Source organism: Sparus aurata, chromosome 18 (assembly GCF_900880675.1).
Source record: "Sparus aurata chromosome 18, fSpaAur1.1, whole genome shotgun sequence".
Classification (NCBI taxonomy): Eukaryota; Metazoa; Chordata; class Actinopteri; order Spariformes; family Sparidae; genus Sparus; species Sparus aurata.
The window spans coordinates 18,072,776-18,099,591 of NC_044204.1; the positions used below are offsets into that span (position 1 = coordinate 18,072,776).

The 26,816-nt window shown below is 44.8% G+C and overlaps 1 protein-coding gene across 1 annotated transcript in view; it reads right to left on the reverse strand.

The window, feature by feature from the left end:
- Positions 1–215: 215 nt before the first annotated feature.
- The window catches only part of efnb1 (ephrin-B1), a 62,153-nt gene continuing 35,552 nt past the window's right edge, over positions 216–26,816 (reverse strand). Inside the window, exons 3-5 of the mRNA XM_030396622.1 lie at positions 10,605–10,697; positions 3,552–3,668; positions 216–862 (exon numbers count right to left, since the gene is read on the reverse strand). Coding sequence (XP_030252482.1) covers positions 468–862; positions 3,552–3,668; positions 10,605–10,697 — 605 coding nt within the window. The 3' untranslated portion in view covers positions 216–467. The remainder of the gene's footprint in view (positions 863–3,551; positions 3,669–10,604; positions 10,698–26,816) is intronic.

Consider the following 26,816-nt stretch of genomic DNA (forward strand, 5'->3'; position numbering starts at 1 on the left):
TGGTGTGTTTAATTGGGTGTAGCACAGACTGTACTTCAGGGAACTGAGATAAGTTATATCCTGCCCGTTAAAGGGGACAGCGAACCAGGAAGCAAGAGTTCCATCTGTTGGCTTGCTCCAGCTCCGCCCCCCCCCCCCCCACCCGACGGAGTACGGCGGGGAGATGTAGAATGTGGGAGGTGAGGTGCGGGGATGAGGTGGAGGAGGACGAGGGGGGGGGGGGGGGGGGGATTGTCGGACATCCCAAACAAACAGAATTAGCCTCTCTCATGGGTCAGCTCACAACCCCACTGGTTACTGGTCAGTGCGCGTCTCTCCAGATTTGTGCAGCAGGTGGTAGAAATAACACGGGCTTGAAGAAACATCAAGTCTCCAAAATGCAAAGGAAAGTGTTTCTTCCCGAGAACATAAATCAAGCGCTCCTCTCATTCTCCATCCTGCCCGTGTCGCTGGCTGTGCGGAGCGTGTCAGACTTTGTAGTAGATGTTGGCAGGGCTCTGCGGGGGCATCTCCTGGACAATGTAGACGGGGTGGCCATAGTCGCCGCTCACCTTCTCATAGTGAGGGCAGTAGTTGTTCTCTGTCCGCAGCGGAATGATGATGTCACTGGGCTCCGTGCCAGCCGTGCCCCCGGGCATCTTGGGATTGGACAGCGTGCTCAGCGACAGCGCCGACGGGCGGGGCTGCGAGTGGGCATTTTTCCTGGAGCGCTTGCGCATCTTGATGAGCAGGATGACGAGGAGGAGGATGAGCACGAGGAAGATGATGCAGCCGGCCCCGATGGCTGAGAACACGGCCACTTTGGAGCCAAGGATGCCGTCCGAGTTACCTGAGGAACCGGACTGGTCCTGATTCATGGTATCTACAGAGAGACAGAAAGAGCGAGAGGGCTTACAGACGGTCCAGACATTATAAGGGAGGGTGGCGGGCTCAGACAAGGGGATGAATATTTTAATTCAATTTTTATTAAAGGGAGGACAGTTTGATGTTTTTGGAAGAACAAGATACAACAAAATAAGAGAAAAATACAAATCAAGTTGCATTCTGCCATATTTAAAGGATATGGTTAAGAGGGGAAATATAACGTTGCACAAGCCCTACAGTTCTGTTGATTGAATTGCTGCAACTTACGATTATTCTCCTTGTCAGTTAATCTGCTGGTTTTAATCAATTAGTTGGTCTATAATATGTCTGGAAATGGTGACAAAGTCAGTATTTCCCAAAGCTCAAGATGATATCCTAAAAGGTCTTGTTTGGACCACAACCCAAGATCTTCATTTTACTGTCTTTTTCTTTAAAAACTACTGGCACCAATTAATAGATTATCAAAATATTTGATAAATTATATATATATATATACATATATATATATATATATATATATAGATATATAGATAATATAGATAGTATAATATTTATATAGATAGATAGATAGATAGATAGATATATATATAATATTATATATATATATATATTTATATATATATATATATATATATATATATATATATATATATATATATATATATATATATATATATATATATGATAGTTGACAACTAATCAATTCATCAGTTTCGGCTCTATATGCCTGTTACATATGGTGGCTTTAGTAAAAACTTGTATTTAGCAGCTCTTCAATTCAAGAGCGAGAGCGTATACTGAATTTTCACCCTTTTTGTTACATCTGCAGTAATTTTATTATTTTCAGATACTGGGAGGATGATATTAAAGTTTCTTTCTAATTCAAACAAAACATTAATTTAACTTTAAAGGCTGCTTTCTGTGTAAAATCTAAGATCTGGCAGACCCCTGCACATGCAAATCATTTTCATACACTCCCTTGGAGACTGGTGAGTAATCAGAAGAGTAACAACATTTACAGTAAGCCTGTCCTGTTATGTGCAGCTCTAACTCTTCTGAGCCTAAATCAACTGTGATCACATCCCTGTTTGTTGTGTGCCCTACATGACTAACAGCCCCATTGATGTAATCTAATCAAATTAGCTCAATCAAAATAGCCTCCTAATGAAATCTGGAGTCATCACTCAACACAACAAAGATCCCGGCTTCGATAAGATTGAGCCGGGGCAACTTGTACGGCATGTTGAGGCCATGTTTGTACGGCAAAGGCCAAGTGAGATATATGAAGAAAAATGAAGGGGGGCAAATCGGAACATCTGATTTTATTTTATCCTTTTGTCTGCGGGGCTCAGAGCGGGGGAGGACGGGGCAGGAATGGGGGGCTGTTACTGGATGAGAGGGAGAATGACTGGCTCCTCCAGTGACTGAAATCTGAGAGGAACCAAATCTGTTTTCCATGTATGCATGCAGCTGCTGCCAAAGAGCAGTACTCACCTCCTCCTCCCCCCAGCACCACCACCACCACCACCTCTTTACTGTCCATGACCCCCCCACAGGCACACAAAAGCCCCATAACTCTGGAGACTGCCGTCCACACTAATGACTGTGTCTCCGCACTCGGCTGACCACTCTGTACTTAACCATTTATAGAGGAGGGGATAACTGCGCCTTACGTCTTATCACAACTAAATGACATCACTGAAAGCTACCGTTTTCCAGCCTTATCAGTGAAATCAGAGGCGCGAGGAATTTCGTGCATTCTGGGCTCAGGAGAGCCCGAGAGAGGCTGTCAGAAATTTCATTCCTGAAATATCAGCCCTTCAAACCACAGTGACACGTCCTTCATTCCACCCTCCACTACTTCACTTGACACAATCACTGATCTAACAATGGCAGACAGGTAAAAGCCCTGGTATGGGGAAAAGTGATGCTAGAAAATCTTTTTATGGAGCAACTAATGTCAAATAAGCAATTATTAAATGAGGACGGCTTATCACATTGGGACAGGCGGAACAGACTGTACTTCGGAGGAAGTTTGTGGCTTACAAAGTTGTGGAGTAAGTCAAAAAGTTGAGAAGTGGTCCCTCCTGTGGATAGCAGTTACGAAAGGTGCTCACGGAAAACAGGAAGCGAGGAGGGCCCAGAGCAGCCGGGGAGGCTCGAGTGACTTCTTCAATTATCTTGGCTTTTAATCTTCATTTATTTGCAATTCTAATGAGTTTTAAGAAGATATATAATAAAGAAGCCTGTCTCTGAGTCTCCTTGGGTGCAGCACCATCTTTGTGTGCAGCGTGAGTGAGTAAAGTGGCTCAGGGGTGAGCTTCCTTTGTTTTGGATGCAGGTTCTTCTTGTTTGTTACAAGCTGCATTCTGATGTGTATGATTTCATTATGTACAACACTGGTTTTACACCTATTTTAGCATGTTGACCCTCCAGAAATCAAAGGAATTCCTGCGGCGTGAAAAAAGCCATACGAGAGAATTCTTACTCAGCTATGATTCTTATTTTCTCTTCTCAGGCTAATTGAGATTAATTATTAGAGGAACCCTTGAGGCTGTGAACATTCGTTTTTTACATTTCAAAAACCTTTATTTTACTAAGATATTTGCACTCCAGAAACTAGAAAGCAGAGGGAGTCTGAAGTTGCAGTTTTCTTGGGAATAATGTTGGCCTGCCAATCTGCTCACCAGGGTTTCCTGGCACCTCGGGTCCAATCTGACCCTGGTCCGGCGGACTGGGACTGGACTCCGGTATGGCGTTGTCTTCTGGAGTCTCCGGCGCCGCAGGGTTCGCCGCGTTTGGGACTGTGGGAAAGAAAAAAAAGCACAGAGAGACTCAGCCTTGGCAAGCTGCATGCGCTGAATTACAATGACTCGTTCCTCTTCGTCAGCAAGGATTATTTTTTATTATCTTCTGATAAGTCTTTTATACTGAGAGAAGGTTATCTTTGCATGTGTTGAAAGTGTCTCAGAAGCGGAGATGAAAGCACAAAAACGAGGAAGGACGAGTTAGCGGGAGTCTGTGAAACACGGCAGTATCCTTGTCCTGTCGTAAAAAATGAGCTCACATCTACATCAGCCGCTCCTTCAGCAAACACTCAGACAGGCATTTCCAACACTGACATATTCATGGGAGCGAAGCACACACATACACACACACACACACACACACACACACACACACACACACGTAAACACACACCTACAATATTCTTACAATACACTTAGGCATGGCAGAATGAGGGTAAAGTAGTTATATATTAACTTTTTATTGTTTTACATTATTCATCACGTTAAAAGGCCATAATATGCCTTATTTATTGCTCCTGCTTTAACTCTGGCTGAAAGAAGCACACTTTCGAATAGGAGGACAGGAAGAGAAGAAGAGGAGAGGAGAGGAGAAGAGGAGGAGGAGGGGTAAAGGAGCTCTGAGGGGAACGCAAAGGAAACAGACAGTTTATCTGTCTGTCTGTTGTGATTTGAGCACACGCACTTTGAAGTCTTTGTGCGGTAAACACCGGTGGGTCCGCGCTGGGGCTTTTACGAGGGCAGGGCCGGCAGACAGAAGACAGTTATAAACTATTACCGAAGTCGGTCCGATGGATTCCACGGCACACTATCAGATGCATCTCCTCCATTGGGCCTTATCTGCATCTGCCCGTAGGCTTGCTCAAGGGGTGTGTGCGAGAAATAGAGAGGAGGGCATGTGAGGAGGCAATTTACATTTAAGTCCCACGTGGCAAGTTTGTGTGTGTGTGTGTGTGTGTGTGAGTGTGTGTTTGAGTGTAAGGGGCCTAACAGTCTGGTAGTCTACTTTTCTATTTCCACCCCAGACTCAGGCAGGGAGATGATTCGGGTGAAGGATGTCTGGAAGATATGACTGATAAAAAAAAGAGAGAGAAGAAAAAGGGAGGATGTATGGAAGGAGGAAAGTCAAACAGGGACATAAATTCTACATTTTTTTGGCATTTGGCGGACATAACCGCACTATTAACAAATTGATCTCCTCTCCTCGCTCTACCCCTCTCCATGTCCGGTCCACTGCATCGCTCCGTACTGGTTGCAGCAGTGGTTGAACGTAGCCGTGAGCTGTTGTGCGCCATCAATAATTGATGAGGGAGGACAGGAGTGAGAAGTAGGAACATTCACGTATGGCAGAGGACACAGTGATCTGATTCACTCGGTGCACATAGCCCCAGCACTGTGTGTCACTGAGCATGTGCAGCGAGCGTTCTAATGTTCTGACCCATTTTTCTGTGTGTGTACTGCTGACATTTCCCTTAGCTATGCAGACAGCAACTACCTCAGAACTGCCAACCCGCCAGAAGGAGGGAGAGGGCTGGGGGAGGCGGAGGAGGAGGAGGAGGAGGAGTGAGAGTGAGAGTGAGGGAGACAATGATCGAGCGACAGAGGAGAGAGGGAGAAAGAGAGAGAGAAGGATTTGGAGAGGTAGGGGGAGAGAAAACGAGAAGGGGGTCGAGGTGCGTGCAAGGCGGTGAGTCAACATATTTCTAATGAGCGCAGAGACGTGATGTGTTGGAGGAGACGGGGAGCGCTGAACAACGGCGGGTGTATAAAATATGGGCTCCTCGTATTTCCCCTTCAATCAATTTCCCTTCCTCTTTACTTCACATTTCGTATAAAGACAAAAGACGGAACACAAGGCCTTTTAAAACACAATTACATATCGACATGTCGGGGCGCATAATTTCCCACTAACGGATGATTCAACGTGATTACGCTCGGGTGTGTCGCCACAAAAAAGCAGCAAAAGAATGTGAACTTATTACACAGCGGGATGAGTCACTGTGATCTTATCCATAGAGCAAAGTGCAGAGGATCACGAGTCGACATATGGGAAGATCTTGGGGACTTGGCCACAGGAAGGGTTGGCATTCAGTTGCACAGGGAATGTGGCTTAAACACAATAGCATCTGGGGTCAGAGCCAAGCAGAGCCCAGGATTTTTTCTTTTTTTTTTTTTTTTTTTGGTTTGTTTGTTGAAACAACATCGAGTGCAATTTGGCTGAAGAAGGGATAGAGTCTAGAGCCGCAAATATTGTTGGTTTTCATCTCTTATTGGTCTTTTTTGAGGGCTTTTTCAATTAATTGATTCATCTGTTAGCCTACGAAATGTCAGAAAATAATGAAAAACGCCCATCACAATTTTCAGGAGCCCGAGGCTTTGTCTGACAGTCCGACGGGCTACAAGCTTAAAGGGGCACTGTGTAGTTTAAGAGAAGAAATTCAAACTCTGAATTTGAATACTGACAATATTGATGAAGCAATAACACAAACTCAGAAATATTCATTTTTTCCTTAACTGAATAAACAAGTTATTCTCAGAGAAAAATAAGGTCCCAGAACACTGTTCGAAGCTAAAAACCTCAAATTGTGTGTATTCAGTGTAGTCAGTATTCATGAAAACAAAGAGAGTTTGTTTACATAATTTGTTTTGCACAAAAAAAACAATTAAAGAAGACATTTTTTTTCTTCTGATGAAAATGTATTTCACAAAACTACATAATGCACATTTAATACAAAAAGTAAAACAGCCGATGTCATGTTTCAGAGGCTAGAACTGAGTTTTTGCTTCATAAATAACATTAATGTAAAAACAATACTCGAATTGTTGTCTTTTATCAATAACTTTCACAGATTTATTTCAAACACTTTCTCAATTAATTAAACAATCTACTTGTCAGTAGCCAACTGTACTGGTTTCATGATAGCAGGTGAAATGACTGGTGGATGCATTGATGTGTAATACATGATTGTAAACTGAATATATTTGAGAATGCCATTGGATAACAGAGGTGAAGAAAGTATTAAAGGTGCAATACGTACACATTTTAGTTGAAAACATTAAAAATGTTTAAAAATGATCAAAGGAATGTGATTAAAAGCCCTGATGTTGTGACATCTATATGTCGTCTTGCAAAGATATTTATACAGAAGTTAGCGTGACAACCAGCTAGCCCCACGTTCTTGTGCTTGTGGTGTACATCAACACTCCCCTGTTCTCTGAACACTAGCTGAGGTAACTCACTGACCCTATTTGTTTTAAATTCGACATGCTGTCAATTCTTACATACTGCACCTTTAAGATCTTTGCTTAAGTAAAAGAACAAACACAGCACTGTCAGAACACTCCATTCCAAATTGAAAATGTCACATTGGGCATTTTTCTTTCTTTTTTTTTTAGAACTATTTTATGACATGTCATTGACAAAACAATTAACTGATTAATCAATACAAGAATCGACAGATGAATCAATAAGGACAAGAATTATTAGCTGCTGCACTAATAGTAAATTCTTTCCGTTTTATTAGTGAATCCATATACGGCAGCCAAATCAAAGTTTCTGTCGGTGCTCTAATGCTTCTGGGCCCTTCCTCTAATAGCTACTGGGCTGGTCGAGCACATTATGCATCAAAAATTCCACTCACAGAAATAGATTTAAAAGTAGTAGCAGCTGGGCCAACAGCATCTTTTCTAACAGGGTTTTTAGGGCACGTTGATTGTGAGTGACAGCTTGCTTCGGACCGTTTTGGGAAATGAGCGCACGGCTCTGGCGAAGTTGAGGAACAGCCGGCAGCGAGAGAGACAAACTCGAGCGCAGAGGAACTTTCCTAGAACTTTCCTCGAATGAGACGTTTCCTTTTAACTCATTAATGTGAGTTCAGGGATTTGTTTTTCCTCTCAGCTAATAGTTTAGAGCAAAAAAGCTGTGTTGCCTGCACTCATGCAACTGTGTTGTCATTTGTTGATGGTGTTGCAGGCCAGAGCTGTCGGATGCTCATATTGACCTACATGGGGAGATAATGCAGTGCCTGTCTGTTTCCGAGATGGCTGTGGGTATTTTTCTCTGTATCTGCTGAATTTGTTCCGCCTCAGACCTTGCTAGCATCAGCAGCTTGTTAGCTTCTATATTCTCCCACCGACTGCCAGGATGCACTGCTGTCATCCCACTAGCCACCATTCAAATGTCTGCACACAAATTTGCCAACACACAAACACACACACACACACACACTCTGCAGATTTCTCAGCGAGTCTCAGTTTATTTCTGACATGCTAAGATCCAGCTCTTAAGCTGGAATCAGATCATCGCGGCGGGCAGATGTTCCTCTCAGATGGTGGTTAGTGTCTGTTTCGGTCAAAACAACCGCGCAGAGGATGAGGGGAATGTTTACAGAGTAACACATCTGTGTACTGTACCCTGTCAGAGTCAGGATACAGACGTCCACATATCGGGTAAAAAAGCGTCTAAAAGTGAAAAGAACGATTCAAACCAAATGTTGTGTCCAAGGATATCTAAACAAAGCACACTTGTTTACTTCTAGCATTTTTAGATGACTTAACCCGACCGTGCACTTACATAGCAATTTCAAACACATTTTCATCCTGTATAAGAACCGAGCTGAGAAACAGCTGAGGAGCATCGCGGGACTTTTAACAATTTAGAAGTGGGGTCATTCTTCATAGTCATTTTCTATTTGTACGTTATTTCAGCGTGATCTCACTGTTTACACAAAGTGTTTATGTATATAAAAAGATTTATTCAAAACTACTGTATATGACTAACAGGGGTGGGGGCCCTTTGCATGAAAAATAGATCACCATCTGTGTAATTTTACTGCATAATATCCCTATATACTATGATCTCTAATGGAAATGAAATTGAGAAAGTGATCATGACTTATACCTAACTAAATATCTAATAAATCAGGGGAGAGCATCACAGTGAGGCAAAATTCCAGTAAATCCAATACTGCAGTCCATAAAGCAGTCCTGCCTATTGATTTCCAGCAGTGCCGGCGATGGCTTAATACAACCACAGAGCAATAGTAACCTCAGTATAATGTACGGCTAAAGATCTGATGGTAGACAAATCCCTGCTGTCTTAAAGTGTGTATCAACACCTGACAGATGAAACGTTAATGTGTTATTTAAAACGTGATCTGTAAGTCTGATCTGATTTGAATTACATTTTCTACTACAATATTTCTTTTTCATTACAACCTATTATAACCTCCCATTTAGCATTTATACACTGTATAAAAACATCACCATATGGTCTATAACATACTTTAATACACTTAACTGAGACAAAGACATTGTAAGTGGTGTTTAGACAGCCACTGAATGACACTGTGCGGTTGTAACCATATCAAATATAAATGTAAATTATTACTTATTATATTCATTGATCTTATTATTTGTATTATATATTGCATTATTTTCATTGACAAAGTCCTCTAATATAAGATATTCTTTGTATATATTTTATTCATGAATAATGCTTCTTTACGCGCAACAACAGAGCAAATTATATTGATGAAGACCACAAGAGTGACCACATGTGGCTGAAAGCTCACGATGAAATATAGAAAGACACCCTTGAATATAATACAAATATTTTTGTTTTTAAATCAAACTACTCTTTCTTAAGTCAAGAATGAAACCTCAAATTGTGTCTTCTGTGTCTTTGTGATATGTGAACACATTTATATGATTTCTGAATGTTTGTCAGCCTCTAGTTATAGTTCTAAAGTTATAATTGTTGGCAAATACATTAATAAACACTTTAGATGTTCTTCATATCCTTACAACTATCTTCATGTCTGCTCTAAACCGAAGATGCCCAAACCTTTTTTTGCTTAGAGGGGCCAAAACTGAGACTTAATGGACGTATTGTGTCGATAAGATGCAAAATGTGAAGTGCAAGTGAGAAAAGAAAGAAACCTGGTTTTCTTTTCCAACTCTGAATTGTTTAAATTGTTTTCTCTCTTCTGTTTATGACTTATATAAAAAGAAAGTTTCTTGCAGGATAAACTTTAAAAAGTTCCCTTTTCTTTCACTCGCCTCTCAGGGCTTCCGTAGACAAGACAGTGTCTCGCTGCCCAATGCGTTAAGGTTAGGAAAAGGTAATGAATAATTGGTGATCCTACATATTTAAAGATCATTTGCACCTCTCAGAAAGTAAAACCAACCTTGGCCCGCTGGTCCCACTTTGGGCAGCCCAGCTCTAGTGCATCTATACTGCTTATCAATACTACGTAGAGAAGTGTCAAGTGTTTTCACATTAAATAGTGACGCCATTTTTTCCTGAATATATTCATATGATGTTATAACCTGTAAAATCAAACACTGCAATCTCATGGCGTGGATTTACTATGTATTTACTACAATATTTTTAAACAGTTGGGCAAATGTGGCTGGAATACAAATATCAAATTGTTAAAAAGAAAATGTTTCTGTTTCAATAGTATATCAATTGCAAATGTTTTTCTAAATCCCATAAAAAATAATGAAATGAACGAATGAATGATGTCGAATAAAATCAACTATGTTCTAACATTACATTTAAAAACCCATTTTCTGAATTTTTAATGACATTTTGCTTGGAATAATTCATTTGGACACCAGAACTTGCAACACATCACTGAGAGTCAATAACTGGTGAAACTGAATGATCACCAAGCCAAAGGTGATGCCGGAAAGAAGTCCCATCAGATATTGAAATTTAAACAAAAACAAACATTTACAGTGGTGACACATTCATTTCACCTCACAACTTTACAGCTTGTAGGGAGCAGGAACTGTTGGAGGATGCTGGCAGACAAAGTCACGCTACGCACACATAGCGATAAATGAAAATGTCACACCAAAGTGAAACATGGCTTTGAGGCAGCACTGCTGTATTGTGTTCTACATGTGAGGTGAGCGCACACTTACCTTGCCCGACTTTCATGATGACTTTCATGGCTCGGCTCTTGCACACGCCTCCCTCCCGGTTCTCCAGGCCCTCGACCGTTCCATTGGAGGTCGCTGGATGGGGGGGAAGGAGGTGAGGAGAAAGGGGTGTAGGACAGGAAGAGAGAGGAGGCGATGAAGGGTAAATAGAAGGAAAAAGCAGGGAAAAGTGGAGAAGGAGGAGAGAGGAGATGACATACTGGTTAATGAGCACGTCCATAACGCACAGAACTAATCAATATTTACGACAAGCACTGATTAGCTGTTCCAGTGATTAGCCGTTCTCACCCTCAATCAACCGCCAGCTCCTCTCAACGGTATCTCTCATTAACACAATAAAGTGAAGTCAAATGAATGGAACAACATTAGAGCCTTCTGAGGGAGGGCGAGCGCTGAGGTGGAGAGACGGAACATGGTCAGACCTGTGTGAGCGTGTGTGTGTGTGTTTCTGCCTGTGCATAGTTCAGCAGTGAGACATGCCAGCGAGAGTTCCAGCTGCTTGCCAACTCCTTGGAGCAGCTTACTCCCTCTGAGCCACATGTGTCATTACTTGCTGCTTGTGCTGAGAGCTAAATGCCTCCCTTAATGTTTGCGCGTGCGTGCATCCATTTATACATCGAAGGTTGCATGCGTGTGTGCGTGCGCGCGTGTGTGTGTGTAAGGCCCTCTCCATTTGTTTTCAAGAGTGCGTTCCGCTCAGACTTGAGGGGTCGAGGGTTGTTTATTCAATGTCACATTCACTTCAGACGCTGTGACACAATTGGCTGTCTATTTTAGGGCACATGATAATGACCTAGGGAGACAGAGTGTGACTCTGACCTTAACGCGGAGCAATGGATAAGCACAAGGCTGTCGCTGCGCGCTCATGTGCGTAAGTGTGTGTGGGTGTGTGTGTGTGTGTGTGTCTGTGGGTGTGCGCCTGGTGTGGGCGCATGCGATGGCAGCTCTAATTTTGGAATTCCCCAAATGATCTGCATCTCCGCTTAGTCTGCTGTTTCAACTCACTACCTTCCTCTGAAATGCTTTTGTTTCTCTTCCTGTGTTATCCGTCTTGTGCTCTCTCTGCCTCTCTCTCTCTCTCTCTCTCTGTTTTTTCACTCACTTCATGGAGTTTTTCTTTTTTATCGGAGCTATCTGACTCTGCCCCTCCCTTTTCCCTCCCTCTTAACTCAATGACCATCTCCCCGGGTGATTGCTTCAGATGGCACCCTCATTATGATGAGATAGTCTTGGAGAGGGTGCTTATCTAGTGATGACACAAAGAGGAGGCAGACGCAGCTACAGTTGGGCGTGGGGAGGGAGGGAGAGAGGGAGGCTTTGGGCTGCGTTCAAACAACGCACCACAAACATTTAAAATGCTTACTCTGGCTGGCATGGCGTTCCAGTGTTTCTACATGTGTCTCCCTGCTTTTGAACCGATGTCGGTGTTGAAATCCGGCTCCGCGGCAACGGAAAAGCTCATCTAGTTGATTCATGCCTTGTCATTCCTAAGTATTATTAATGTTGACATTCTGTTGCCCTGTGGGATTTCAGCTTTATACTCAGCCGAAATTGAAGAAAAGCCAAATAATGAATTTGCACTAATATTATGTTACATTATCAGATCAGACCCGGGGCTTCTAAATTACACAGAGAACCACAACATTTTGTTAGTGTGGCCGGACTACGTGATAATTTGTGAGAAAGATTGTGATAACATTGTGTCAGGAGCTCTATGGCACGGTCCAGCCCCCCTCTCCACCCTCCCCACCCAGCCGTAGACTCAACACGACTGAGTGGACCGGACACTGGAACATATACGAGGGGAGGGCGGAGGCGCAGGAACAAAAAGATTTGAAAATTTACGTGGGGACATTAATGTGGATGAACACTCAAGGCTAAGTGAGTCTTCAGATTTATGTAAAGCCCATGCAGGGAGCATGTCTCTCTCTAAACGGGAACATTCAAAGACAGTGAGGTGAACAGGGCCTGTTTCCAGCCTTAAAGGCGCACGGCTCGCTCTGAATGGCCCAGACGCTGCCACGAGCGCTAACCTCATCGTGCCTTTTTCCAGCCAATTTCTCCTCTTCTTTCAATTTTTTAAATTTCCAGGGCAAGGTTATACTAAAAATGAGTTCTTTGAAGATCGAGCTCAAAGCCTTGAATAATCTGACTAAGAGTGAGCGTCATGCCATGAATTTTATATCCACTCGGGGAGAGCAAATCTTCTCAGTGTTAACTTACTTCTGTCATCTAAATTAACTATTCCTTCAGGACGACCGAGCGGACTCCCGCACTACTGATGTGGCGTGAGGATAAGTTGGGCCCTTGAGGGTGGGGGGGTCTGTTTGGGGGGTGAACAACTGCAAAGGGAACTGGATTTATAAAAGAGATGATCACTTCATGTGTTGTTTGTACTCGGGCCATTTGAAATGTCAAATAATTCCAGTCCCCTTACTGTAACCGCTGGAAATTCATAATCCAATTAACCGTGTCCAATTTTAACCACATTTCCGTATGTGATTCCGCCTTTTAAGTGCTATTCAAGATGGAAATCTGCTGCAGAAACAACTGTTGAGCGCATTAAATACTGTGCGGCGGGGAGAAGAAAAACACACAGACTGCTCAGCGCCACGCATTCCCTCTGTTCGTCGCCCTAACCCTTGCTTATATCACTGTATTGACATCTGTCATGTCATGGGTTCACTCAAAAAGAGATGACTGCCAGCCGCGATTCTCCAGCTCCCCTAACCCCGCTCCACAACAAGGACACACTGCCAGCTCTTTATTTTTAATCTGAAAGCCTCTCATTCACTCTATTCTCTCTCTCTCGAGAATAGCGAGAGAGAGAGCGAAAGAGAGAGAGCGAGCGCAGGGCGAGAGGAGCGATAGAAGTCTAGAGAGCTCGCGAGAGCGCAGCGAGAGCTATCTCAGCGCATAGATCGGCGAGCGACCGAGGCGCTCGAGCTCTCTCTCTCTCTCTATCCTCTCCCCTCTCTCTCTTCGAGCTCCTATCTCTCTCCCTCTTCTCTCTCTCTCTCTCTCTCTCTCTCTCTCTCTCTCTCTCTCTCTCTCTCTCTCTCTCTCTCTCTCTCGTTTCATCCCCGCGTCCTGACGTTAATCCAAATCTGGATTTCCAGATATTAAAAGGCCGACGGTCATGGCGTGTTTTGGAAAGAGGAAACTGGGGAATTGGGTCTTCCTGTGCGTCTCGATGGAGATAAAAACACTGGGGGATAAAGCGACGACCGGGCGAAGAACAAAGAGACTCCCATTCTGCTGCTGCTAATGATTTAGTGGAACAAACCGGTTCACCGTCAGCGGTCCAGAATACCCGAAGAACTGGTCATTGCATGAAGGAATGTTGCTTTTTTTTTTTTTTTCTTAATAAAGCGGTCGGCTTTTTGGTATGATTTAAGGCCTCTCTTTGTGGGTGTGGATCACTGGCCGCAGAATGACTAGTGGGAGAACAAAAGATCTACAGCTGCTGAAGTCATAAGAGAAACCAGGTGCCAAATGTTGATGTTGGGAAATATCTACAGTGCAAATGTATCAGCCAAGAGCGAGCGAGCCTTTGCTGGGGGAAAAAAGCTGGCCTGCAACAGAGGCTCCCGGTCCAATATCATATACATACCACTACCGCTAGCACATTAACATGCATGCGTGAACATACAAATCCGCACAGATTTCACAAGGACGCTGAGGGTGGAGAGTGGAAAGGGGGCTGCTCCCCTCTGCGCTCCGAGGAGAGGAGTGGGAGATGTGTGAGAGACGCGGTGCTGACTGGCCCAGACGACACAGGCTCGGTCTGGAGTGCGATGCGGTGGTCTATATTTATTCTCAGGTCTGCTAAATGAGGTCACTCAGGTGGTCCTGCTGAATACATTCCCCATCTCCATCATGAATCATCTGCTGCTTATTATTCCTGTCCAGCCCGTGGGGGCTTGCTTTCATACGGCGTGATGGCGATGTGTGCATGCGTGTGTGTGTGTGTGTGTGTGTGTGTGTGTACGCGCTTGCTCCCATGTGCGACATCTGCCCAAAGCACCGAACGATGGGGATAGATACAGCCCATGTGACAGACAGAGAGCAGGTTGTTTAATGAGAAAGTGGATGAGAGGTGACATTCATTGGCTACCTTTCACACACCGCCTCCCCTCCCCCCCCTTCCCTCCCTCCCCTCGTTCTCCCACTGCATTCAGACTTCCACTCAGACGAGCCCGAGCAGGCAGCGAGGTATTCACAGTAACCACCAGCAATGATGTCTACATTTTCAAAACAAACAAACAAAAAAGAAAAAAAAAAAAGCTAAATACATAAAGCACGATCTGATCACTCACACTTAGCATCAAGGACAAAAAAAACAAAAAAAAACAGCAGCACAAAGAGCCATTTCATCCATTCGAGAGGGAAAAGCAGGGCGCTGAACACAGCAGTGTCAGGGACGTGTGTGTGTGTGTGTGTGTGCGTGTGTGTGTGTCTGTATCAAACAGAGCGTCACAACAGAAAATGGCTATTTTTCTCATACCTGCGATATTGCTATCTCGCTTTTTGTTTACATTAGCGAACCGGAGTCGAGGCGGGGAGAAGGAGAGGAGAGCCTATTTGCACAAAATATTTCACTCCTGAATGAGCACAGAGAGGGTTAGATTAGGTTTATGGGCCTGATTCCAGAGATAACCCTTCCCTGGCAGATCTGGCATGCAAGCACACACACACACACACACACGCACACATACGCACACACAAACATACAGAGTGAGGCTGGCAGACTGGAATAATTCTCGAGGATCTAGATGTTTGCACTTTGAACCTTTTCTAATCCTGAGTATAAGGGCATGGCTAAAGCCTGATTATGGCAGAATGAAATGGATCTAAATAGATGTCCCAGCCCATCAGCCCTTCATTTCTTTGTCCTAGAAATAGAAATGGAAATCAGTAATCAACCTCCAACCCCTCTCTCGCTCGCCGTCTCTCTCCCACGTAGCCTCCTGCGCAGGTTTGGCATGGGCAAAGAAAACTCATTCAGACTTCTCATATCATCTCAGATGAATTAGGGGCTCTCGGCTCGGCCAGTGTTTTCTTCTCCTGTTTCTTTTCAATAATAAAACCTGGCAGACAATATAAAATTGTCATATCTTTGACGGCGGGGCCGCACATTCTTCACGGTATTTTGAAAATCCGAGATTGAATTTAGGTCGGAATGAGTGTGGTTTGGAGTAATGTGCGTGGACGCAGCTGATTTTCTCATCTTCATGTTCAACAACGGGGCTTTTTTTTCCATTTAGCTCTTGCAAAGCATTATCACATAACGGCTCTGATGTCATGGCGTGCTGCCTGTTCCAGGAGCCCCTGCGCTGCATGTATAGTAAGCAGGTATTAGCATTAGTGTCAAGGTTTAAGGTGGTTAGTGGCCCACTGTGCACAACTGTTGCTCTGCTCATTGCGCCAGTATACAGCCAGAGGGGGAGCTACTCTCCTGCACCCTGATTAGACTCCACTCCCAAGCGCACACACACACACACACACACACATACACACAGATGCAACAGGACACACAGCTGTACACACACACACAAGCACAACCACACTTGAAATGGTTGCGAAAAAAATACACAGACATGTAAGCACTTGGGCCCACGGAGGCAAACACACACTGAAGCACACACTGACGTGTGCGTGCGCACACACACACACACACACACACACACACACATATTTGCACGGACACATTGGCTGTCTGTGTAGCCAGAAGATCAGGCAGGATTTAAGAGCTCCTCCGGCACCAAAATTACAGGGTTCCTCTGAATCCTTCCAGCAGAGAGCACTATGGGATAGCGCGGGGTGCGGGGGGTGCAATGGTGGGGGGAGGGAGGGAGGGAGGGAGGTGCAGTGGTGAGGTGTGTGTGTGTGTGTGTGTGTGTGTGTGTGTGTGTGCAGGGTGAGGGGTGAGGTGTTTAGAGAGGGGATGGAAAGAGGAGTGTGGGGTGAGGGAGGGCAGGAGAGGAAGCAGGAGATTCCTTTTTTGAAGACGAGAGAGTGTGCGAGTCGTGGAGGAGTGAGACCTGATCTGTCTGAAGTGTACTCACATGCGAGTGTGTGTGTGCATTGGGGGGGGGGGGTCTGAGTGTGCGTGCATATGTCGGTGAGGGAATATGGAAGGAGGTGATGAAGTGAGGAGTTGAGAGGAGGAGGAGGAGAGCTCAGTTTGGAAAGAAGAAGAAGTGGGAGGTGATCTCTCTCTGTGCAGCAGAGGAAGCATATGCGTGTGTTGGATTGTGTGCATGTGAGTGCGTGTGTGTGTGTGTGTGTGTGTGTGTGTGTGTGTGCGTGTCTGCCAGCTTGCTTTCTCTCTCACTCACACTCACCATTTCTCTCATACACTCTCCCCAGAGTCTTGAGTTATGTGTGTGTTTTGGCCTTTGTGCAACTCCACGCATTTACGCATCTCCCTGTTGACCTGTGTGTGTGTGTGTGTGTGTGTGTGTGTGTGTGTGTGTGTGTGTGTGTGTGTGTGTGTGTGCACGCGTGCATGCGTGCTCGGACAGGTATGTGCATGAGTGTGAATTTGTTCCGCATGTATATTAATTTTTTGTGAATTTCGTATGTGTGTAGTCTCTATCAATCCAGACAGTCCCAGATAACCGAGCCAAAGGTTGGGCATTACGGACTTCCGTGGTCGGCACTACTGGGCTGGCGCTACAAGGCTACTTATGACTGCTTTTAACCTCTGCAGAGGACCTGTCAACGGCTCCCAAAGTGTCCGTGTGTGTATCCGTGAGTGTGTGTGTGTCTGTACAAGCCTCACAGCCCGCAGACACAGAGAGCTTCTGCATCATTTAGCTGCGGGTGTGTGTGTGTCACCTCTCCGGTGGATCCAGCGGGGCAGAGCTTTTACACCGCTGCACTTTCCACTCTCTATTTCCCAACTCAGCATGGCTTGCAAAACCCCCTTTGCTCCTGTTCAAAACTTAATCATGTGTCTGCATGGACGCGCGCAAAGACACGGGATGATACCGTCATGTGCTCTTGCTGTATGCATTTTTTTAAGTACACACACCCACACTCACACACACAGCAAACAAAAAAGTACACACACGGTGAGGGCCGTCTGTTGGATCAGTATGAGATAAAGGGCGCAGAATAACAGGGGGACCTTGGGGAGCGGAGCAAGTCATCTGTCTCAAACAGGAACAGACTGAGCTCCACTCCAACATGACAGATGTAGACAGACTCATCTCAGAGCACATTGCATCTACAACCCCTCTCTCTCCTGCCCCTCCAGTCCCCTCTCTCCACACACAAGCACAAAACCAAACGGGGCTTGCTCAAAATGTGCACGCACACTTCTAAGCCGAAACCCACATAATAATCTGACAGGTGTGCACCGGAGGAGTTCAGATCATGGAATTGTAAAAAGAAACGGGTCGATTGGCACAATAACACAGTGCAGCCTGAAGGGAACTGGGGACTCGCAGCTTATAATACCATAAGCTGTTGCATATAGCATTAAAGTTATGAGACAGCAGCCCAAGCATCCAATATTAATTTCATAACCACACTGCCTGTAAAAAAAAATAAAACAACTAAAGCCTACCGCGGCTCCTAATATGGAACATTTCTTTTTTAGATATTAGCCGTTTCAACTTTACCAGCCATTCCAGCTCTGATGCATTCTGTTGTGTGCAGAAGTTTGCCAGTAGCCCACACAAACCCTCCCTAATGACAGAGTAGCTAATTGGCTGTAATGGCTCTTTTCACCGATATCATCGAGCTTGCAAGCCGCAGAAAACCTCAGCAGTTTTTTTTTTACACAAATCATGTGTGGAATACAAACAGTGGGGGAACAAAAAAGAAAAAAACAGCCCGGAGAAGCAGCCTGTGTAACTCTTTCCGCTTCAGATGAGCGGCCACTTGTATACACCTAAAAGCCCAGACTGGAGGCATAAAAGGAAAAATAATGTTCCAGGAGGAGGTGACTGTTGTTTTTCTTTGTTTTGTCCTTATCAATTAGATAAATTAAAAAAAAAAAATAAAATAAAAGTGGCACGGCCATAGTGGGCGCACACCCATTAGCACCCTTGAGTTCACAACAAAAACAGGTGAACACACACGCCCTCAGAGCCACACACAGGCAGAAAATAACCCCCCCCCCCCCCCCACACACACACACACACACACACTCTGAGACAGCGCATCATTTGACTAATAGCAGCTGAAATGTTGCGTGTTGGGAGAAATAAGCAGAAAGGGGAAAACTGGGTCAGAGAAAAAGTCCATACAATCACCTTGCTATTGGATGGGAGCTAAAGGTTAGAAGGGATGCTGCGGCGCACACACACACACACACACACACACGCTCACAACTCGAGAAGCTAAAGGTTAATATTGTTCATGTGGGAGTTGCTGACTTAGTGTTTATCTCGCTCTTAACCAGTGTGTGTGTGTGTGTTTGTGCGTGTGTGCGTAAGGCTCGAAGCAAACAATGAGCACACAGTTTCATCCTGGTTTTAAGTCAGAGGAGAGCTTCACATTAGTGTTTCATTAATCCCATCATCAAACCCCAGTGTTTCCTCAGTTACACTGCAGGACTCAAGTGGGCCAGATGCCAGCTCTTCTCAACCAAATGCCCATTAATCCACATCAACAACCAGCGCGCACATGACTTCCACTCCTCCTGTTGTATTCCTGTTGCCATGTTCACCTCGCAGATAGCAGCGTCGGTGCTTTCTGATCCGCCGCCATGTTATCTGAGCGTCTGTTTAAACTGACTGATCACTTCCTGCGTCAAATCAAAAAAAGCTGCACACCTCAGCCGTATCCTCCAGCCATGCCCCGGGGTTAAGAACATTCTGGGACATTATACACAAAGAAATGGAGCATATTATTCAATCTTCATTCTCCATTAATCATCATTTGCGCCGGGGAGAATTGGAGTGAATGCCAAGAGAAATGGTGACAGGAGAGACAAGTATCTGCGGGCAACATTAAACCCAACTGTCCTGAAATGAACCACGAAGGCATGGCTGCAAGAGCATTTGTATTAATAAGAGTTTGTTTAAAAAGGTGCGCAAAGTAGTTTTTTTATTTTTTTTTTGGGGGGGGGGGGGGGGGATTCAGAAGGGAAAGATCTTCATTGACCTAAACAAACTAAACAAACAATCTCTCTTCGATTTCACGACTGAATAAGCCGAATAAACAAACTGACCTGAAAGGACAACGCAATCTGGTACTGTTTGACATTTTTTATATTTGGCGGACCCTGCCACCTTTTCTAGCTTCAAACAGCATTCTGGACTTTATTATCCCCTCCGACAGCAGCTTGTTTATCCAGGTTATGAATGAAGTAAATATTTCTGAGTTTGTATTTTCAACCTCACTAATATTGGGAGTTTCAATGTATTCGCCAGAACTACTTGGTGCCCCTTCAATGTTCGGGATGGCTAAAATAAGCTGTAATGTAATGTCAGAAAAACTCATAGTATGTGTGTACATATTATCAACGTATCCAAAATACATTTTAAAACTTAATGTAGGTTGTCAGCCGTGCTAACTCAGTCAAAATGGTTCGTTTCAGTGGTTCTCAATCCGTTTGGCTTTTGAAGTTAACTGTATTCTCTTTGTGATCTCTCATCACAGATTATGTATGGCCTGTGGACATTGTGTTTGAAAGCAGTAAAACTAGAGTGATTCCTCTGTCTTAACTGTTTCTTTTTATTTTCCCCCGTCAAGAGCGCAAAGTATGAAGAATTTAATGAGGAGAAATGAGAGAAAAGTCCGAAAAACAGACGACTCTTTCATCAGAACCTCCTGCTTTGGGAACCAGCAGTCTACATGCAGATATGGACATTGTCAATGCTTCTTGGTTTGTGGTTTTGGTTTTATTGGCTACGTTTTAGTTGGGCTCGCAAACAACAAGCTGTTTTTGCAGTTTGGGCACATTTCAAACCTCCAACATGTCATCAAAGTGAGCAGAACTTATTCCTCTTATTGCTCCTGTTGTTTGGAAAAACCACAGTGAATGCATCACGACTGCTGATGGCAAGATGCCGATCCCGCAATTGTGCACATATTCAGAACACGAGGGGTGCAATTTTCCGAAAATTGAAATAATATTGTCTCCAAATGCATTCGTAATATTCTCATTCAATTCCAATACATAAACCTTCAGCGAGGAGCACAGTAAAGCGTTCTGAGCACTTAATTAAACTCGGAAAATTACAAGAGCGAAAGAGAGAGTAAGTGCTCTGATTATCCTACTATTGTGTCTATTACAATGCCTTTGTAATAATCTTGAATCCCAGCCGTTATTCTCCCAAAACAACCACTAACATCCATTTCAGCGGGTGGTCTTGGTATTGTCAGGTTACATGTGTGCAATCAGCTGACAGATGCACACACAAGGTCTCTTAGTGCGCTTGTTACACAGCGGGAGGCTCATTGATGTTCTCTCTCCGTGCTTCATTTGCACTGATAATCACACGGGGTGAACCATTGCTCGCTCGCTAAATCCCGACAGATGATAAAACTGATCCTCTTCCGTCTCTTCTCTGGCCTTTGTGGTTGCCTACAAAGGTGATACGGGACTCTAGAGAGGAGTCGCCCGCCTCGATCTAAAAGGTCCACGAGCCACAAATCAGCCCTGCGCCGGCTGATAAAAGAAGCGCTGGGATGGATCGGAATGTGGTGGGAGATAGTAGTGGCATGTCAAAGGCCACGAGGCTCCAAAAATCTCGACTGACTAAAGAGCTAATCTGCGAGCTAACCCGCACCCAGGAGAGAAACCAGAGCGAAGCCCTGGAACAAGTTAACGAACATGAGCGGCTGTGTGGGGGGGGGGGGACGCAATATCCTCAGAGAACTCCCCCGCTCGTGCTGCTGCATGCAAAAAAATGTGCTCGCAGGGACAGTGTGTGTTTCTGTGCGCGTTTATGCTAATGTGTTTAGCCGTCCAAGCCTGTGTGCGTGTGTGTGTGTGTGTCTATGTGTGTGAGGCTGGTCTGTGTGCGCGCACCGAGGCTCCCACACTGTGTCCATTCATCCTTTGTGGAGAGAGGAGCATCATTTTCACTGACCTTTTCAATCTGGCCTCCAGAAGAGAGTTATGACAACTGAGCCAGCCTTGTGTTCCTTGGCACAATAACACACATCAAAGATGGGAAACAAACAAACAAACAAACAAACAATAACTCTTACCGCAGGCTCAGCAATTCCAATCCGCAAAACAGGCAATGCAAAACAAACCCAATGAGGTATGCTAAGTGAGAGGGAACGGTGCAGTGATTCAATGTGCGAGCAGAGACAAGCTGAGTGCTGAGGCTCAGGTGAGAAAAACTGGCCTCGGGGTGATGAAGCTGCCTGGTGATCAGGTCAGAGAAAAGGAAAGATTCAAGGCTGGAACTAATGACTTTTGCCATGTTTTTTCGAGTAATAGATTAATTTACAAATCAGCTCCCGCTGCACGATTACTGGAAATATTATGGAAATGCGGCCAAGTGCGAGACCCAAATCGCAAAAATCACATTTAATTTTTGTTCAAGATAAAATATGTGACAAAACAGCATTACAATGAAGTGCTGTAGTGCTGCAGAGATGCCCTGGCCATGAATCTTGTTCCCCAGATGCAAGAAAACATCATGATTTGAATAGTTTGTTCAGTGAAAATGAAAATTGCAATGCAAAAATGCTCATTTCCACTAATCATGAATCATATCACCAAGCTCATTTCTCCCAAAATACCCGCAAAGTGTTTGTTTTTTTTTCATCATACTGCGCAGCCCACATCACGATCACAGGCTTATGTTTACGCATGTCTTGTTTCATCCAAACCCCCAAATGCATTCAATTTACAATATGAAACAGAAAAAGCAGCAAGGCGTCACATTTCAGAGGCTGGAACGAGCGAGCGTTTTGGGATAAATGACTGTAACGAAATACCTGACGAATGCACGACAGAGATTACAGCTCGGAGGGAAGGTAAAGAGAGCGAGATGGCCATAGAGAGAGATGTCAGAGACAGACAGAGCGAGAGACAGAGTGTACTTGTTATTTAGGAGAGAGGCGATGTCAGCCCATCTGGTGTCCGCAAATACAAAATCTGCAAGAGGCAGAACAAAGACAGAGAGAGAGAGAGAGAGAGAGGGAGGGAAAGAGGACAGCGTATGGGAGTGTGTGGGCGTGCGTGTGTCCCTGTGACTGTGCACGTGTATTCGTGTGAGCGCGCGCGTGTGTATGTGTTAGCCGCCGTGTCTGAACCCTGGGGGAATCTCCTGTACCTGCTAACATGGAGGCAACTGAACAAAGCTGACTGCAGCCAACATGGGACCAGAGTCAGAGCAGCCCTGATAGGCACAGACACGCACACAGGCTGCATACAGCCGCTGACAGACACAAGGTGGCAGCGAGACAGTTGTATGATAGATGGAGGGTCTGATGTAGCCGATGTGTAAAGCGCCTGGGTCGCAGCGTGGCTCCAAACCGCAGCCAGGCTCCTCCAGCTCTGAGGCCAGGCTGCAACACAAGACGCAGGAAAAGAAACACTTTCCCTCCCTTCCCCTGTGATTCGCCAAAACCCCAATCAGAGAGCACAGCAGACCACAAAGAGAATGCTGCTGATTACATCCTAATACACACAAAGCCAGCAGCTGACGCACATGTACAAACACGCGCACATGCACACGCACACACACACACACACACACACACTGATTACATCCTCCTCTGGTGCTCCTCTCTCCTCATCCCTAGTATCGGTTACACGGTAAAGCCACGCTGATCGAGGATCAGTGTTTTTGGGTGCAGGGCGGTGAAGGCGTTCGGGAGCTTAACCCCTAGTCTGAGAGCGGGGAGAAGCTGAGGCTCCGGACCCCCGTGTGCCCCCCAGCACAAATAAACAGCTACAACACAAAAATGTCTGGCAGACTCGAAACAATTTCCTGAAGGATCTGTCACTGTGCAGAGATGAGGAGGAAGAGGAGGGGAGGGGTGGGGGGGAAGGTAAGATCTAAAAAGGAGAGAAAATAGGTAGAATGGCAAGGCGGAGGGAGAGAAAGATTAAGTTGCAGAAGAGGAAGAGAGAGAGAGAGAGAGAAATTGGACCCATGGGTTCGGGGAGGTAAAAATCGTTCCGTCGCTATCTACGAAGTCATCAACTCGCTGCGAGAGGCGGCGCAGCCTGAGCGCAAACAACAACACATATTTGTTTGAAGACGTGAGGCTTTTCTTTTCAGCATCCATCCATCCGTCAGGGAGGGTACACACGCACAAACTCTGACAGCACACACACGTTCAGACCCATGGGACCGCTGCCTGAAAATATCTCGCGCTCAGCTAAGCTACAGCTCTCTTGAATGTGCATTAACAGACACACAATACATACAGCAGCTTCTATTACGCAAGCAAATCTGTGCCAAGCGATGGAGGATGGACGTGTGAGCAAGCATTGTGTTTTTTGTCAGAGCATCTATTTGCCTGACTGAGGGCTTAAGAGTGTATATACATATATATCTATATATATATATAGATATATATATATATATATATATACATATATACACACACATATATAAATATTGCTCATGTGGCTCGCTGCTTATTTATGCCTGTGTGTTTGTGCGCACACAAGCCTCCTGTGTGTTTGTCTGCTCCTGTTACTGTGTTTGTGAGCCTGTGGTCATGCTGGAATGGAACATGGACATTTTGCCACCGAGCTGAATTCACAGAAACGGGCTTGGTCCTGGCCTGCAAAGCAGTATTTAGACTCTGTATTTATGTGTTGGACAACCACAGCAATCTCTATCACCGCCTTGTGATTCATGTTTGTTTGCTTTGCTCGGCGCTCATTCGATTCCATCAAGAAGCTCCTTTTTCTGTCTTGTCCCCACCCCCCACCCCACCCCACCCACCCACAAAAAAAATATGCTTTCCGCAAAGAAACGTTCACGCCATCTCTGGTCAGAGTTTCATCAGCCGCCGCTCATCGTAGCTGACCAAGCATGCAGTGGTTTCCATAGCGAGGATGCGACATTAAAACTAACAGCCTCTATAATTATACATCCATATTTCTCCGATGAGTTTGTGTAAACAGGCCCAGGCTCCAGCTCGGGGAGGCGGACTTCTTGGCAGGCCCTGGCCGAGGGTGCCACTGAATGGCTGTCGGAAAACAAAGCCATTTCAGAGTGCGCCTTGGAAAAGAGAAACCACTGTTCTAGGGATGGCGGGGAGAGAGAGAGCTCCATCGGAGAGACACAGAGCTGTGATTTGAGCTTAGCTATTGGCCTGAGAAGAAAGACACTGAGAATATGTGTTGTTGGCAAAGCAGAGGGCAAACAACCTCAGACATCTCAGATGGAAGGGGAAATGTGCATTTCTGAGTGTTTTAGATTATGGGCTGCCATTGTTTTATCCTGCGCTTATGCTTCTTTTTTTCAAACAGCAATACACCATTGTCCGTTACAATTTGCCTTATGGACAATGATGCTCATCTCCTCGTGTCCTACATTCACTTTTCCTAATCACCATGGACTCCACTCCAAAGTGCATCTTTCCAGCGGTCTTCAGATGTCTCCTCTCCTTTTTGCCTGGAGCTATTTTAGTGTTGCAAAAAAAAAACTAAACCACAGAGATGGTTTGAGCATGGCGGATGGAATTAAAAAAGAAAACCAGGAAAGCTTCTTCCAACAACTGCAAGTCGCTTGTGGAGAAGGAGAGGCAAACGAGTTTGTGTTAGTTGAGAACGAAAACAGAAATCAACAGTGTCGCTCGCTGTTGTTTCGCAGAGTTAACTTTGTGGTCTGTCGCGGTCGGCACACTGAAAGGAGATCTAAGCTATCAGTTAACAAAAATGACTCGAACACAAACTTCCCAGAGAGGAGGAATAATGGAAGGGGAAAAGGGGTGGCTGGAGGAGCGGGAGCAAGGGGATGACACAGTGCGAGACAGACGCAGGATAAAATATTCTAATAAGATAAGCATGGAGCACAGCCGAGGAGGGATGAGTGTCTGCATTTGAAGATGCACGGAGCGGACTAATTGAGATGAATACATGAATATATCAGCTTCATCTAGCAGCGATGGGGTTCAGCCGTAACCAATGGTTACCATTCACTTGTACAGCCACGTGAGCAGCCCTCCCTCTAAAAAGAAAAGTCCTCATGCCCCCCCTCCACTCTAAACAAACTCCTCTGTAATAAACGAAAGGCAATAACCAGCGACAATAACGCTGTGCCTGCTAACCCTCTCTGAATGAAATATCCAAAGGAGAAGTAGCAGAGGCAGCCTGGATAGATTTGCAAAGCAAGCAGAAAGTCATATATTACACTGGCACTCTAATAAACACTGGGTTATATTCACTCACGGGGGTGGGGTGGGATGGTGGTGGTGATAGCGGGGAGGGTGGGTTAAATCTCCTTATCCCAGGCCATGCTGCTCCACCGGTGCTAACCTGACCTGTTAGCAGGGTTTACTTTGAAAATGAAATCCGTTAAGGCTTTACCGCTTAAAGCCCTAATCGGTAACATCAATGACAGCAACTCCAAGTCAATCCACGACCGGTTTTCCAACGGGAATCCAACTCTTGAAGCATTTTGCAAGTCATGATGGTGCACTAACTGGAAAGCATGCAATAAACTGGAACCAAATGATTTATAACGGTGCTTTAAAACAATTTAATGGTTTACCAGTACCCCCTAGAATCAATATTTTCAGCTTAAATGTTTCTTTATCCCACCATAGTGCTCGAATCAGGACCGATATGAACATTTGCCAACAATGCTGCTCAATATTTCAGGTTCTGTAAGCGATTTTTAATGTCTGCAATCTGTAAAATATGCAATAAAACAATAGGTCCTTTGTTCTTTACGGCTAACACGCATGTGGGAGAGTCCACAGTGTCTCCGTCTTGTAATTAAAATACTTCAGCGTGATTTGACTGAGGGAGGTTACCAGATGTTAACATTTAGTCCTCTCAACAAAAAATCCATTTAATTGCGAGTTAGAAATGTGTGAGTTATTTGCATCTCTATAATCTGACAATCAAAAAATGCCTTTTGTCTTTTTTTCAAAACGCGCCGCTGACACATGTAACTGGCTTTCTTCTTCTCCAAGCGGCTGTGATTTGATTATGGTAATTTTATGTTAACTCCAAAAGATGACATTTAACACTTTTTTTCTAATCAGATTACTGTTATTACACCGCAGCGAATCGAGCTATGAGCC